The 14,388-nt window shown below is 41.4% G+C and overlaps 2 protein-coding genes across 2 annotated transcripts in view; both read left to right on the top strand.

Annotated features, from left to right (window-relative positions):
• LOC109978039 (major histocompatibility complex class I-related gene protein-like) overlaps nucleotides 1-14,388 on the top strand; it is a 172,058-nt gene that overhangs the window by 11,568 nt on the left and 146,102 nt on the right. The window lies entirely within an intron of this gene.
• Nucleotides 3,339-12,408, top strand: LOC109979804 (collagen alpha-1(V) chain). The gene is made up of 13 exons (XM_065948389.1): nucleotides 3,339-3,350; nucleotides 5,501-5,554; nucleotides 5,787-5,894; nucleotides 5,975-6,028; nucleotides 6,242-6,403; nucleotides 6,865-6,918; nucleotides 7,068-7,103; nucleotides 7,226-7,279; nucleotides 7,946-8,231; nucleotides 8,489-8,595; nucleotides 8,950-9,018; nucleotides 9,126-9,362; nucleotides 9,653-12,408. The coding sequence occupies exons 1-13, from the start codon at nucleotides 3,339-3,341 to the stop codon at nucleotides 9,797-9,799; spliced, it is 1,380 nt and encodes a 459-aa protein (XP_065804461.1). The 3' UTR covers nucleotides 9,800-12,408.

The following is a 14,388-nucleotide window of genomic DNA, read 5'->3' as shown; positions in this document are numbered from 1 at the left end:
AGGTTCCTCTTGAGGCTGGAAGTGCCATAAGCCCACAGCCAAAAAAGCCCGTTTTTACCACAGGAATCAACATGTTTACAGCCTGGTTCAAAAAACGAGATATATCTGAGAAGTTGACGGCCCCTTCTCCTCACACTGTGGGGGGGGTGAATTTTTTGATGACTCATCAGTTTTGATTTGATGAAGGATAAGAGTTATTCACAATAAGGCGTGTAGCTGACCTGATTGACAGGTGGGTGCGGTGTAACGGTTTGTCAGGAGGTTTAAAACCCGTCTCAGCTCTCAGCCTGTGGGTGACATCACTCAGGCCATCCGGGGGAGACCTCCCTCACAGCGAGCTGTTGAAGAGAAGCAACTTCCTCTGTCTCTGCAGCTCTCTGGGCACCTCGATGGACCAGTCACCAATAATCCACACTGTGTCTATAGGAGAAATACAAAGGTGTTCAATTAATGCCTCAGACAAGACAAAATGTACAGTTAACTACATGTGACAGCTCAGGCTGTTTTTTTGTTATGAGCCACATCTGCAGGAATAATATTGAACAAGGTAGCTGCAGCTCATCATAATAGATGCCAGTCTTAAACACTATTTTTTCTAATACTTAAAGTTTTTGGTGTGAAGCTGACACTGTCCACAGACTCCATGACTTCACAGGTTCAATAGAAAACAAATATCTTATAATAAATACTAAATAATTATTTGTTCAGTTGTCATGTTCACCTCATCGCTGTTGACATCAGTAAATATAAAACACAGACATTCCTCTTTTTGTCAGAACAGTAACATGAACTGTATGCTTTGTAATATTGATTTCTTCTGGATGTCTCATATTTATTTACAGTTTATGGATAAAACTTTGTTAATGTATTTCTCTGCTAACACTGACAAAGTCTAACTGCTCTGACAAATAACTAATAACCATAGTTGTATATTTAACAAAGTGTAGTTTTAAGACTTTAATTACATATTTGGGTTGAATATAATTCGTTTTAACTGTGTTGTAGAAAAGTTAAAGAGGGAGTGTAGACCTGGATCAGAGAGTTAAAGTAAGGAGGAGCTGGGGGGCGCTAGTGAGCACTGCGTGGATTAGTCGCTTTCTGTGGAGCTCTGTCACATCGCTAAAAAGTTGCTTATAATACACACTTTCATCTAGATTTCTCAAAAATGAACAGCTCTGGAAGAAGTGTCACCAAGGGGAAACCCTTAAATCCAAAATCTGCCTCCAAGAAGGATGGTGAGGATGGACCTGGAAGGGTCTGCAACTGACCATGAGACCCGCATAACAGACCTCGAGAAACGGTGAGAGGAGTTGATGGAGAACAACACTGCCATGAAGCGCAAGCTGACCGACCATGAGAGCAGATCCAGACGCTCCAATATTCAAATCACCGGCTTACCTGAAAAGGTGGAGAAAGGCAACCCGACGCAGGTCATCGCGGAGTTTCTTCCAAAACTTCTCGGGGCAAATCATTTCCCCAGCAGTCTGAAAGTGGACCGGGCACACCGTATTGGCACACAGTCGTCACCTTCACGTCCACGCACCATGATCGCCAAAATTCACCACTTTCCAGAGAAGGAAGAAATTGTGAAGCTTGCCCGCCTGCAATCTCCTTTGTCTTTTCATGGAGTCCGGATCAGTGTGTTTCCCGACTTCTCACCCGAGATTTCTGAACAACGCCGAGCGAGGCAGGAATTAAACACGGTCTGATCTTCACTTTCAACGGCGAGCAGAAACTATTTCAGAAGCCTGCAGATGCCGAGGCTTTCATCGACAGGTTTATTACACCTGCTGCCACCCCGTGATCTGTTGGAGCCTCCGTTTCAGCTCGATGCTGCTCTCAGACCAACATCTGCCTCTGGGTTTATCTGCTTCCACAAGACAGTAAAACAGTTCCGAGTTTTGTTCTCTGCCTATTTTAATGAGTGTTTCAGACATGTGAGGGCTGACGGAGCAGGTCAGAAACTCCACCAGTCATGTACACCATGTTATTATTGGCTGACTGTCTCTTAAGACTCTTTCCTACAGGGTTTAGTTGTCTCTCAGTGTTTATGAGGGGATCCAAGTGCCTCTTCGTTTGGGGAAGTGGATGGGGGGAGGAGGGTTCACTGTATGTATACAATACTATATATTGTGTTTTGTTTTGTTCGCTCTTTCTACACTGCGTCATCAGAACCGTTATGTTGACTATATAACAACACTGTCTCAATATAAACAATGCTTTCATGGTTATCAGTAGTTCATCCGTTTCGCCACAAGGTGGCAGTTTGACCTCATTGACCTGGAATGTCAGAGGCCTTGGAACTAACTTAAAGAGAGGCAAGGTTTTTTCCCATTTCAAATCTTTATCCGGAGACATTATGTTTATCCAAGAAACTCATATCAAACACACGGAGCAATGGAGGTTAAAATGCAGGTGGATATCACAGATATATCAGTCAACCTTTTCTTCTAAAGCTAGAGGTGTAGCCATATTAATCCGTCGAAATATCCCATTTGAGCACATTTCAACCATTTCAGATCCAAATGGCAGCTACCTTAAGAGTCACTGGTCACATTCTGTCTCGGCAGCCTGCAGGTAACGTTATTGAACATATATGCACCCAATTTTGAAAAATCTGCCGTTTCGCATTGCCACGGACAAAATCTAGTTCTTAAGAGTTGATATCCCTAAAGGCCCTAAATTAATTTATAAACTGAATTATTTGAACATGATAGAGAGACTCAAAGCCAACTGTAGGTATCCACTGAATGAAGCCGTAGCTTGACGCTCCCAGAACTCCTCTCTTCAGTCATTTTCATCCAAAAAATCCACGGGACCAAATGATCAAAGTTTAAATGTTTACTTAAACATAAATAAACAAAAAACAGATACAGGTTAGTCCAAAACTATACAAAAAGAGAGATGAGGAGAGAGAGGTCAAAAGACTGTGTGGCTCCACTCTCTACTAGTCTGAACTAAGCCCCTCCCCCTCCCAGATCCAATGAACAAAAAGTATTACATGCATCCATAAATGTAACATGATGAGCAATAAGGCTCCTACACCAACATTGAGTCCTGGAGACTGCTACCGCTGTCTATGTTAGGTCGAGTAAATGCAATCAAAATGATGGCACTCCCTACGTTTCTTTACCTCTTTCAAAATGTACCTATATTCATGCCCAAAGCCTTTTTCAAGCTACTAGATTCCTTGATGTTGCCTTTCGTATGGGGTTTCAAAGCACATCGTATCTCTAAAAAGCATATCACTAAGTCAAAGTCTGCAGGTGGCCTTGGTCTCCCTGACTTTCGGTACTATGATTGGGCTGCAAACTCTAGAGCACTGATGTACTGGAAAGATGCTTATCCAGGTAAAGTCACCCCCTCAACCCCTTCATGGCTGGCAATTGAACAGGATCTTTTGAAAACCTCCCTCCCCGCTCTTCTATTTTCACAAACCAGATCCCCTGCAACTATTACGGGCAATAACTTTAGAATCACAAACTCTTTGAGAATTTGGTATCAAATACGGAAATCATTTAAATGACCTGAAACTTCTGCTTATACACCTGTTTGCTGCAACCATGCCTTCCCTCCCTCAATCACAGATAATACTTTCAGACTCTGGTGGAATAAAGGCATCATCACCATTGCAGACCTTTATGTTCATAACACTTTTGCCACCTTTCTACAGTTAAAAGAAAAATATACACTGCCAGATTCGCATTTCTTCCATTTTCTCCAGATTAGAGACTACATCCGCACAAATATTTCAAACTTTCAGTCAATGCCAACCCCAAGCTAACTTTATAATCTTATAAACCAGAGTCCTGACTCGAAACGATTAATCTCCAGATTTGTAGATCTTATCACAGCACATAACCCTGTTTCCACACAGCACCTAAAAAGATCTTTGTGTATCAGTTGGTCACGAGACCTGGGAAACCTACTTTAAAAACATTTATAGTTGTTCTATAAACTCCAGACACCAACTTATTCAATTTAAAATACTTCATAGGCTTCATTATTCCTGCACCAAATTGCACTCCTTTTATCCGTCTGTTTCTCCAACCTGTCCAAAGTGTAAATCAGCTGAGGGCACTCTGGGTCACCTATTCTGGTCTTGCCCTAAACTAAATAAGTTCTGGTCAGATATTTTTAATTGCTTCTCTGAAATGTACAACTTTGACATTACACCAGGTCCTTTTACAGCCATTTTTGGCAGAATTCAACATTCATTAAACTTGTCTCATCTACAACAAAAGACATTACACTACGGCATGGTTGTTGTGAAGAGGAATATTCTGTCTCTCTGGAAGAGTGGAGATATACCCTTTTTTAGGACCTGGCTACAAGAAATGACTAACCTGTTACATATGGAGAGGGTCCCATATAGTGTCTCTCTCAGCTCTACAACCTTTGATAAAATGGGGAACCATTCTTGTCTTACTTATCAAAGACAACCTAAAGTTTTATTCTGCTTGTATACGTTTGTGCAAACAGTTGTCCACACTACTTATATGTCTAGAAACCATGTACTTATACTGTCCTAGGCCAATGAGACACACCGTGATCTCTTAACAGTTGGCGCTGATTCTTTTAAAAAAAATGTTGACTTACTGTATTGTAAGATATCCTATAAGAGCATGTCTTTGTTGTTGTTTTGCTTTATTTTCGCACTGCCCTATGTTTCTTATTTTTCTAATTCCTCTTTGTCTTTTTGTTGCTGTGCTGTTTGTTTATAAAACTGAAAATGTATAAATAAAATATAAAAAATAAAAAAAGTAAGGAGGAACTGTTTTTGTCTCGTGTGTAAAAGAACCTTTAGCAGCTTAAACTTAAAGCCACTGAGGATCTACATAGACGGGCTAATTTAGTTTATTAATTGAGGCGCTTGCCGGCTTTGCTCCTGAGCGTAAGATTGCGAAATAAGACAGTCCAATATCTTCTTCTTCTATGGAATATTTATTTGTCCTTCCATCGTTGTCTTCATTAATGTCATATGTGTGATGTTCAAACAATAATCCAGACATTTCAATTCAGATTCACTCTGTCACCTCATAGTGTACAGCGGTCAAAGAAGTGTATTTACTCCCCGTCTAGCAACACCTGACACCTCAGTGAAAGTTCCTACCTTCATAGATTATCATCTTAACCACAAGGCGACACCTGCTGGAACTATTTGTGTTCTACACTTCATAAACATGGCTCCTCCAGAACCTTTACAACCTCATGAACAGAATTGACATAGAGGAGAAGACACTCACTTCAGCCTGTATCTAATTATAGGTGTTCAATAAGTGCAGTGAACAAATCTTAAATGAATGGACCATTTCTTAACATTATACTCTGTTGTACACGTTGTTGATTAGAAGAACATGTGTGGCAGCAGCGCTACAGTAATAAAACATTTCCACATAATAATCCTGAACATGTCTAGAAGATCTCAGGCAGACTGCTCCTGAAAACATGTTTTATAATCTGCATTTGTTGAAGCTGTGTTACATGTTTCACCTGCCAGGGTCCTGCTGGAACGAGAGGACCAGAGGGACGTCAGGGAGAGAAGGGAACCAAGGTGAGTTTAGAGCTTTATAGTGTATTCTCACTCCCTGTGGTTCTGTATGAAAAATGTAAATTGGTGATAGTTCGCTTTAATGATCCTGTTATAAATCTCTACTTTGATCTCGTTTTGTGAAATGATATTGAAGTTTAATTTATTATATTGTTATGTTGCTGTGCTGCTTTATTAATACTGTGACAGTACTAAAAACATGTTTTATTATAATTCTCATCATCATTGTTTACAGGGAGAAACAGGTGCTGTTGGACCCCCAGGAAAAACTGGACCTGTTGGTCCCCAGGGTGTACCAGGAAAACCAGGAACAGAGGGTCTCCGAGGACTTCCAGGATCAGTGGTCAGTAAAGATTGTGATAGTGACTGCATGGTGTGTTGGCTGGCCATGTCCTCCTAACTGTGTTTCTAAATATGTTTCAGGGTGAGCAAGGATCTCCTGGACCTTCTGGACAGAAAGGACCACCTGGACCTCTCGTAAGATAACAATGCCTTTTATTTCCTTTTCTATTTGCACTCTGCACTCTCACAGTGCGTTCAGTAAAGAGAAGTTGATCAAACAGATGTCCGTTCTCCAGCTGCTGTTTCTTTCAAACCTCTAACTTTGTCTCTTATCTCTCCTTTTGTCTCACCAACAACCTCACCGCTGTTTCCTCCTCTCCTCTTCTTTCTCTCCTTCTCCTCTTGCAGGGACCTCCTGGTTTGCCTGGCCTGCGTGGAGAACCCGGTTCCAAGGGAGAGAAAGGACACCCAGGTCTTATCGGTCTCATTGGCCCCCCAGGAGAGCAGGGAGAGAAGGGAGACAGAGGTATGCCTGGCCCTCATGGAACCTCCGGACCAAAAGGAGAGTCTGTAAGTCGCACTTCTTTTAAAACCTTCAGAAAAGCAGCTCAACAAAATGATAAACCTCTTTTACATCGCCTGTTAAAGATGGGAATGTTATCTCCTATTTACCCTTCACAAAGAAATCACAGAGCCACAGTTTTGGTAAAGTAGTTCTACTGGTGTGCTGGAGATAGAGACAGAGGTGTGTGTGTGTGTGTGTGTGTGTGTGTGTGTGTGTGTGTGTGTGTGTTTATGAATGTTAAAGCTGTTTGTTTACATGTTGTCTTTCCTGCTGCATCATCGTAATGCAACGTAAAACTCCACACTGGGACACCAATATTACGCTGTTGCAGGTGAAATGTAAAAGCACAGAGGCTAAGTGACAGTGGAGTTTCTTACAGCATTGCAGTGGAAACTGTTGAATTTCATTATAATAAACATGTTTGTAAACTATTGTCATGTTGAACATGTCTCCGGTTTTGTTTCAGGGAATGGCTGGAGGAACTGGACCCCTCGGCCCTGCTGGTCCTGCTGGTCTGCCAGTGAGTAGTCCTGTTTGTCTTGTGAACATGCTATCTCTCTTTGTTCTTCCACTTCACTTAGTTCCCCAGATTGAATAAAGTACCAATGCAATGCAGCAAAACACTACGCATGTCATGGTCACCAAACTAAAGGCTCACCTCGTTTACAGGGTCCTCAAGGTGTTAAAGGAGCCAAGGGTTCTTCTGTGAGTATTCTTCAACAGCGTTTGTACCTCACAAACAGAATGAGATTGTTCCTGACTCCTACATCAAATCTGATCTGATTCTGTATTTGCTCTTAAATCTTTCCCCTCTCTGCTGCGTTTAGGGAGGATCTGGTCCTAAGGGAGAAAAGGGAGTACAAGGACCTCCTGGACCTCCTGTAAGTACTCATGCACTCTTTGTGAAAAGAAAGACAATTACATTCTAATCTGCTCAGTATGGATGTAACGATTCACTCAACTCAAGATATGATCAAATCATCATATTGGGTTCAGGATAGGATTTCATCCCGACTTTCTAAATATTATAAGCAGCAGCTGCTATCTACAGCGACCATCAGAGGTAACTAATCCCATTCACACACACCGACGACCAAGCAGTGGGAGCAATTTGGGATTAAGTGTCTTGCCCAAGGACACGTCGGACATGTGGATGCAGGATGTAGTGATTGAACCCCTGAGCTTCTGGTTGAGAGACGACGACTCTACCACTGAGCCACAGCCCCACAAATCCAACATTTAAAAAAACACATGTATAACACAAAAAAGAAAATCTCTTGAAATAGCAGATTTGCAGCCTGTTTTTCTGTCATTGATGCACAGAAAGCTTTTAAAAGACTCAGAATGTTTTTCACTTTGTGACACCTGATGTACATACTGAATAGTAGTATGTAGAGGCGGTTTTGAAAACAGACACATTATCCACATCTTCACTTGCTTAGTATTTTTGATTGTCTCCTGAGGTATCGTTACATCTCTACTGCTCAGTGATTTCACCTCGTTACAGTTTCTAAGTCGATTTATTGAGATGTAAACTTGCTTCCAAGGGCCCACCAGGTGAGGTCATCCAGCCCCTGCCCATCCAGAGGAGCCCCAAGTCCAAGCGCTCCATCGACGCCAGCCAGCTGCTCCCAGAGAGCGACTCAGACATGCCTGCATCCGACGCCACTGGCACTGAGTTCCTGATGGGCAGTGAAGGCATGGAGGAGATCTTTGGCTCTCTCAACTCACTGCGACAGGAGATAGAGACCATGCGATTCCCACTGGGTACCCAGGACAGCCCTGCTCGCACCTGCCAAGACCTGCACCTCAGCCAGCCAGACCTCAAAGACGGTAAGGGAGTCAACCCACAAGCCTGCTCAGCGTAATAATCCCTGCATCAGGTTTTGATAATGTTCTTTGTGTGGTGATCATCGTCAAGTCAACATGTCGATGAAGCTGATCAACATATATGAAAGAGAGAGAGTGGGGACTGACATGAGAGAAAGGAGCCACAGGTCGGAATCAAACCTCTGACCTCCTCGCCCAACCAGCGCCCCATTCCTAAGAGTTCTAACATTTACATTTTACTTTCTCTGCCCCCCCTGCAGGAGAGTACTGGATTGACCCCAACCAGGGCTGCTCCAGGGATGCCTTCAAGGTTTTCTGTAATTTCACTAATGGAGCAGAGACATGCCTGTATCCCAGCATCAATACGGTCAGTATATCACAAACACTTTAAAATCTCCTCATTATCCTTTAAAACAAAAGACATGTTAGTCTCTGAGTGCAACTTTAAAAACATTGAACTGATGTGGGAACATTCGATGTTGGTGAAGATTTGAAGACTCTGATTGCTCCCTTTCTAAAAACTCTTTGCATCCTCACATTGTGGTTTTTGTACATTAATAATCAAACTAAGAAAATCTCAGCATGAATAAAGTTCACAAACACTTGAACAAGGTTGATGTTAAATTTTATTTTACCCACAAAACCTGTTTGTTTTATTTGTTAAATAATAAAAACATCAACATCTTCAACTTAACATGTGATGTGGTTATTATGTTTTCAGGTAAAGATGAGCTCCTGGGACAAAGAGACTCCAGGATCCTGGTACAGTCAGTTCTCCACTGGCAGCAAGGTCCGTAACCTTCTGTGACCTTCTGTGACCTTTAAGATTATAGTTTCATTCTTACCTTAACTTCCTCTGATCCTCTTAATGACCTCCTCTTCCTCATCCTCTACCAGTTCTCCTATGTGGACTCTAATGGCGAGCCTGTGGGCGTGGTCCAGCTCGGCTTCCTGCGTCTCCTGAGCATCCAGGCCCGCCAGAACCTCACCTACCACTGCCATCGCTCGGTGGCCTGGGCCGACCGAAGCGCCAAGAACAGCTACAACAGAGCGCTGCACTTCCAGGGCGCCAACGAGGAGGATCTGAGCTACGAGACCAACCCTTACATCAAGGCCTTGGTGGACGGCTGCTCTGTGAGTTAACACACATAAACCAAACCTCCCTGCTACACCTAAAGGATACATCTGTGGAAACGACCTTCTAAATGTTTGACCTGTCTAATCATGGACATTTAAAAATCAAGCAGCCTAATCTAAAGTGCATCAGTGATGAGTTTCTATATTTCTCTAGTTCTGATGCAGTTACATAACGTGAACATAAAAACACTTTTACAAGAGTAGACCTCATTCTTCACAATCTTACCACCCTAAAGAAAATGCTTCCTGTTTCTGAAACGTGTCTCTCTCTCCGTCTCTGTCTGCAGTATCGTAAGGGCTTCGATAGGACAGTGCTGGAAATCAACACGCCACAAGTGGAGCATCTTCCTCTGCGGGATATTAAGGTGTCAGACTTTGGGGAGAGCAACCAGCAGTTTGGCTTTGAAGTGGGACCTGTCTGTTTCCAAGGCTAAAAACACACACATCCTGAGCGGAACAACACTACAAACACTCACACACATGCACTTAGAGACACATTGATATAAAAACACATACATGCCCAGTAATTTGTAAATTAACTTGTAAATGATATGAAAACACACACACATACACACACTGAGATACACAGATGCGGTTGTGGGACAAACAAGCGCTCACACTCAAGTACGTGCCTGGGAAACTCAACATCGTCCCAACCAATAATGGACGTCAAAAATAAGTCAAGAGGAGAGAAATAAAAACTCGCAGAGAGGAGATCATCGTTTGGGCGCACCACAGCAAGAAAGGAAGAAAGAAGCCAGGAGAGAGTGTTTCTGAAGAATGAAACAGTGTTGTTTTACCAGCAGCCAAAGAGGCCGGCCTGAGACAGAGAACAAGCCGGCGACATCTGAAGCCCCTTGTCTCCGATCCCCCTCTCACTCCTCTCTCCTCCCCACGGTCTCCCCCTTTTTTTATCCACTCATCCCACTTGCTCTACCTCCTGCTTCCTCCTTCTAAAAAAAAAGGGTCACACTCGGACTTTATCTGCATTTCTTTAATCTCACGTTCACACTGCGGGCAACATGGTTGACAGTCACTCTTTTCAGACTGAAGAGCGGTGCAACATATGAGGCTGAATGCATCCGTACGGTTTGAAAAGTTAGTTTCGGTTCACAGCTTTGGTGTTAAATGCTTCAGTCAATTGAGAATTGAATGTTTTGAATCAACTTTCTTCTCTAAGCCAGCACTCCCACTCATGAACCTAAAAGAAACCTGCAGGCGCCAAACTTTGGAAGTAAAATGACGGCCAGTGGTCAGTTCAAATCTTCTTTACGGGCTCAGTCATCTAGCTGTCTATTTCTGTGACATGTGTGTAAACACTCAGTGACTTGTCAATCGTGTTGCTCACATTGGAAACACTTTTTAACTCACAGCTCTTTTCTTATTGTATCAAAAGGAACCAAAGAAATAAAGCCACCAGTTTCCTCCCAGAGTTAAGAGGGAACCAACCGAAGGATGCCATGCTTGTTAGATTGAAGTTTTTCTTTTGTTACAGCGGCTTCTCTTTATGATTATCTTTCAGTGTCATTAAAAACACTCTATAAATGTGATTCACAGCTCATACTAATGGTTGAAAAATCTTTCTGGTGTGATGCAGCAAGGATTGTAGAGTCCAGTGAGAAGCAGGAGTTATTCTTTGTTAGACCTGTTTCCTTTGAGAGCAGCAGAAACTCTCTTTGAATTGTTGGTTTGTTACGCAGGACAAAACTTGCTGCGTGCAGTGAGGCAAAATAAAGATGTGTGGAAACCTTGGTCAGGGAATTAAATAGCCATTGTTTTTGTAAGCTGTGCTACGCCTGATGCTGTTGTACTTACATGCTACTTGTGCCTTTTAAACGGCTGATTGGTCTTTAAATCAAGGATCAGGCTATGAGGGTCTCCATCCCACACCAGTCTAGCATTTACTGAGTCACTTTCTGGGTACTTTGATTTTTTTTAAATCCAAAACATGTTTTCTGATTATCAGAACCTCGTCAGGGTTTAAATATGTACCTGGGAGCCCTCTCCCATCTTTGTTCTCCTACAGCAGTGAATTAAATGCATGCAGAAACTGTGTGGCAAGGTGCTAATTATACCAAAGTATACAAGTTGTAGTATTCACTTTCCACCCCTCCTTCACTCTCTTTAGTCTCTTTTATAATTTCATGAAGCTTTTTTACTGGGGAAAATGTGCATTACATTCCATTTGTACAGAAATAGTGATATTCTATTGTATTTATTTAAAACAAACAGGGTGCTATGAGATAAAAAAAGACCACCAAATATTCACGTCAAATGTGGTATATTTCATTTGTATTTATTTCCTGTAGCTGACACTCAAGTGTTCAAGTGACTAGAGTGACTTACATGTTCAACTATCTTCCAGCTTGAGCTAAGGTGCTTCTGTTCACGCCCTGTCCAAACTCCTCCTGTAGAACCAAAGAATCTGTGGCCATATTTGATTGTAATATCCCTTTTTTTAGTGTTTTCATCAACTGTACTGTGCTGTTCAATTTTGCTTCCACTGTAATGATTAAATGGTGACTCTCCAGCTCTGTCGTTGCTACTGTTTCACTCGACGTCTATTGGTTTCAAACTCAGCTTCTTGCTTAACTGGGCTTTTAAATGCATCAAAGAAATTCAGTTCACTGAGTCAGTCCCTGCATTGATCAACATGTTTAAATATTAACACAATCCTCTGAGCTTTAAAATGAACATCTGTGATTTAAGTGGGTAGGAGGACATTTGTGAGAGGGAGGGGACGACCCTGTCTGCCGACATGAGTGGCCACAAGATGGCATACAAGGGCTTAGCTTTGTTTTGTTTTTTATTGTTTGACCTTTTTTAAAGTATAGCTCAGAAACTCGACGGGATGGCCAAAACCTTAAAATGAATAAATCTGACTTTGAGATCCTCCAGAAACAATGACCTAAACATATTTCCTTTGTTCTGAAGACAAACATAAAAAATATGGTGCTGAAAAGAGTAAAAAGTATTATTTTATAATGTGTGTAAGTAATTTTTTTAAATTCTTGTTTCTGTAATATATAATCTTTTTAAAAGAGCTGCTTGACTCTTGTTTTTCTTCCTAACATCTGTCATCGTACGTCTCTTTGACTACTTTTGGCCACAGGATGTTGCCATCTCTTATTCATTCAGGTAGATAATAGATGGATTTTAAGGTGTCGCCTTGTAACAAGACAAGCAGTTAAACCCCTGCTTCCTGTGTGGGGTGATATATGATATATGAAAAAGATGTGCTTTTTAGTTTTCTCACACCAAGATTGATTTGTTTTTCTTCTCCGCTGAGCTCTTTTTGTAATATTTATTCTGATCATTCGCGTGCATTATTTTGTATCTATCAATCGATCCTTTCTTCTTGTCTTTCATGATTCATTAATTAAACTAATCAGCAGTAGGAACCAAAGTTAGCTGCTGTTGTAGCTACTCCGGACGTTTAAGCAGGTGCACCAACAGCGTTACTGGCTGTTGATGGCTGGTTAGTTTGACGCAGGTTGGTCTTTTAAATCTGTTACTTTAATGTTTTACAGGAAACGTCCGTTTACATTTCCGGTTTGCTAACTTCGCTCAATGAATTCAGTCGAGAGGACAGAACACGACATTATGTGTTTTTTATTGAACCATTAAACCAATCAGGTTCTTTAACATTCAGAGAACACCTTTCAATTACTTTTATTAAGATTGTGATTTTATTCATTTCAGTGTAATTCTTCATCCTATCCGTCACGTATCGACTAAACAGCGCCCTCTTGTGGCCGGTTGGAGTTAATCCCCCTTTAAGTTTCTCAGCAGTTTAATGCAGATACTCAAATGAGTTTAAAGATTCATCATCAACAGGTCATTGCACGATATCATACCAAAGATGCTGAATGATTTAAACCAGCTGGATGTGAATCATAAAGATATTAAACTAATGATGACATAACATCTTAAATGTTTTAAATGTGTTGCTTTCTTTCAAAGATAACATGCACATTAAACATATTTTTAAGATGTATCTGTTTTATAAACAGAGGCTGTCACATGAGGACAATAGTAATAAAAAAGTCTGGAAACACAAGGGTAGATTTTCACATATAACCTTTGTTTTTAATGAGTGATCATCATTAAAATCCTCCAAAGAGCGCTCCTTTACAAACACTTCCATGTTGTTATTATTTTGAACTAAATATGAAGTTTGAAGTTCATGACCCTCAGAGATCCGTCCCCTGAGGCCTGAATAACCTTAAACCACAGCAGTAGTTCAAACTGTGCCAATTTTGCAATGACAGTGGGAAACCTTCCTAAGGGGGCCCCATCTGACAGCACTCACTCTTGTTGCCCCACAACGCTTATCATAAATGATTCCTGTGAAAACCACTAAAGGAAAATGAAGAGGAATCATGGGAGTGAAAACATCTCGGGCCACAACAGACTCTACAATCACCATTGTTTGTTTCTAAGTCCATGATCATAAGAAAGGTTGAACTGACGGAATAATGAACGTTATTCTGAAGTCTTTCTTAACTCTCAAAACAAAATGCTGTTCAAACCTTTAGATGCTTAGAAACTATTAAAATGCCATAAAGATGCATTATCACATGCTTTAATGTTATTGTTGTTATTTTCAGGTTTTGTGTCTTTGTTTGACGGGACAGTGGGCAGAGTAGAAAATCCAGAGAGAGAGAGAGAGAGAGAGAGATTTTGGAATGACATGAGGGAAGAGAGCTGCAGGTTGGACTTGAACCATGCCCACCCGCTTGGAGGACTATAAGCTCTGTACATGGGGCGTGACCTAACCGCTAAGCCATCTGCTGCCCGTCACTGTTATTGTTGAATTAAAACTGCAATCGAGCTTTTTAATGATGGAACACAAAGTAATAGATATTTACAGTAATCACAATACCAGAATTTTAAACGTGGGCCTAAATGATTGTGGAAAAAATCAAATGATATCGACAACAAAGTCCAAAGCACCACATATTTAGTAATTTCTTCTTCTGTAAAGCTTGCAGACAAACTCCTACAGACTCTTTAAATCGTT

The sequence above is a fragment of the Labrus bergylta genome, chromosome 19 (assembly GCF_963930695.1).
Source record: "Labrus bergylta chromosome 19, fLabBer1.1, whole genome shotgun sequence".
Classification (NCBI taxonomy): domain Eukaryota; kingdom Metazoa; phylum Chordata; class Actinopteri; order Labriformes; family Labridae; genus Labrus; species Labrus bergylta.
Note: the sequence above shows the minus strand (reverse complement) of the source record. Positions and strands in the feature narration are given on the sequence as shown.

Bases quoted from the DNA above. Each gene is read 5' to 3' on its own strand.
- LOC109979804 (XM_065948389.1), top strand. The intron at 6,029-6,241 runs GTAAGATAACAA...CTCCTCTTGCAG, and splicing joins AAGGACCACCTGGACCTCTC to GGACCTCCTGGTTTGCCTGG. The intron at 6,404-6,864 runs GTAAGTCGCACT...GTTTTGTTTCAG, and splicing joins CCGGACCAAAAGGAGAGTCT to GGAATGGCTGGAGGAACTGG.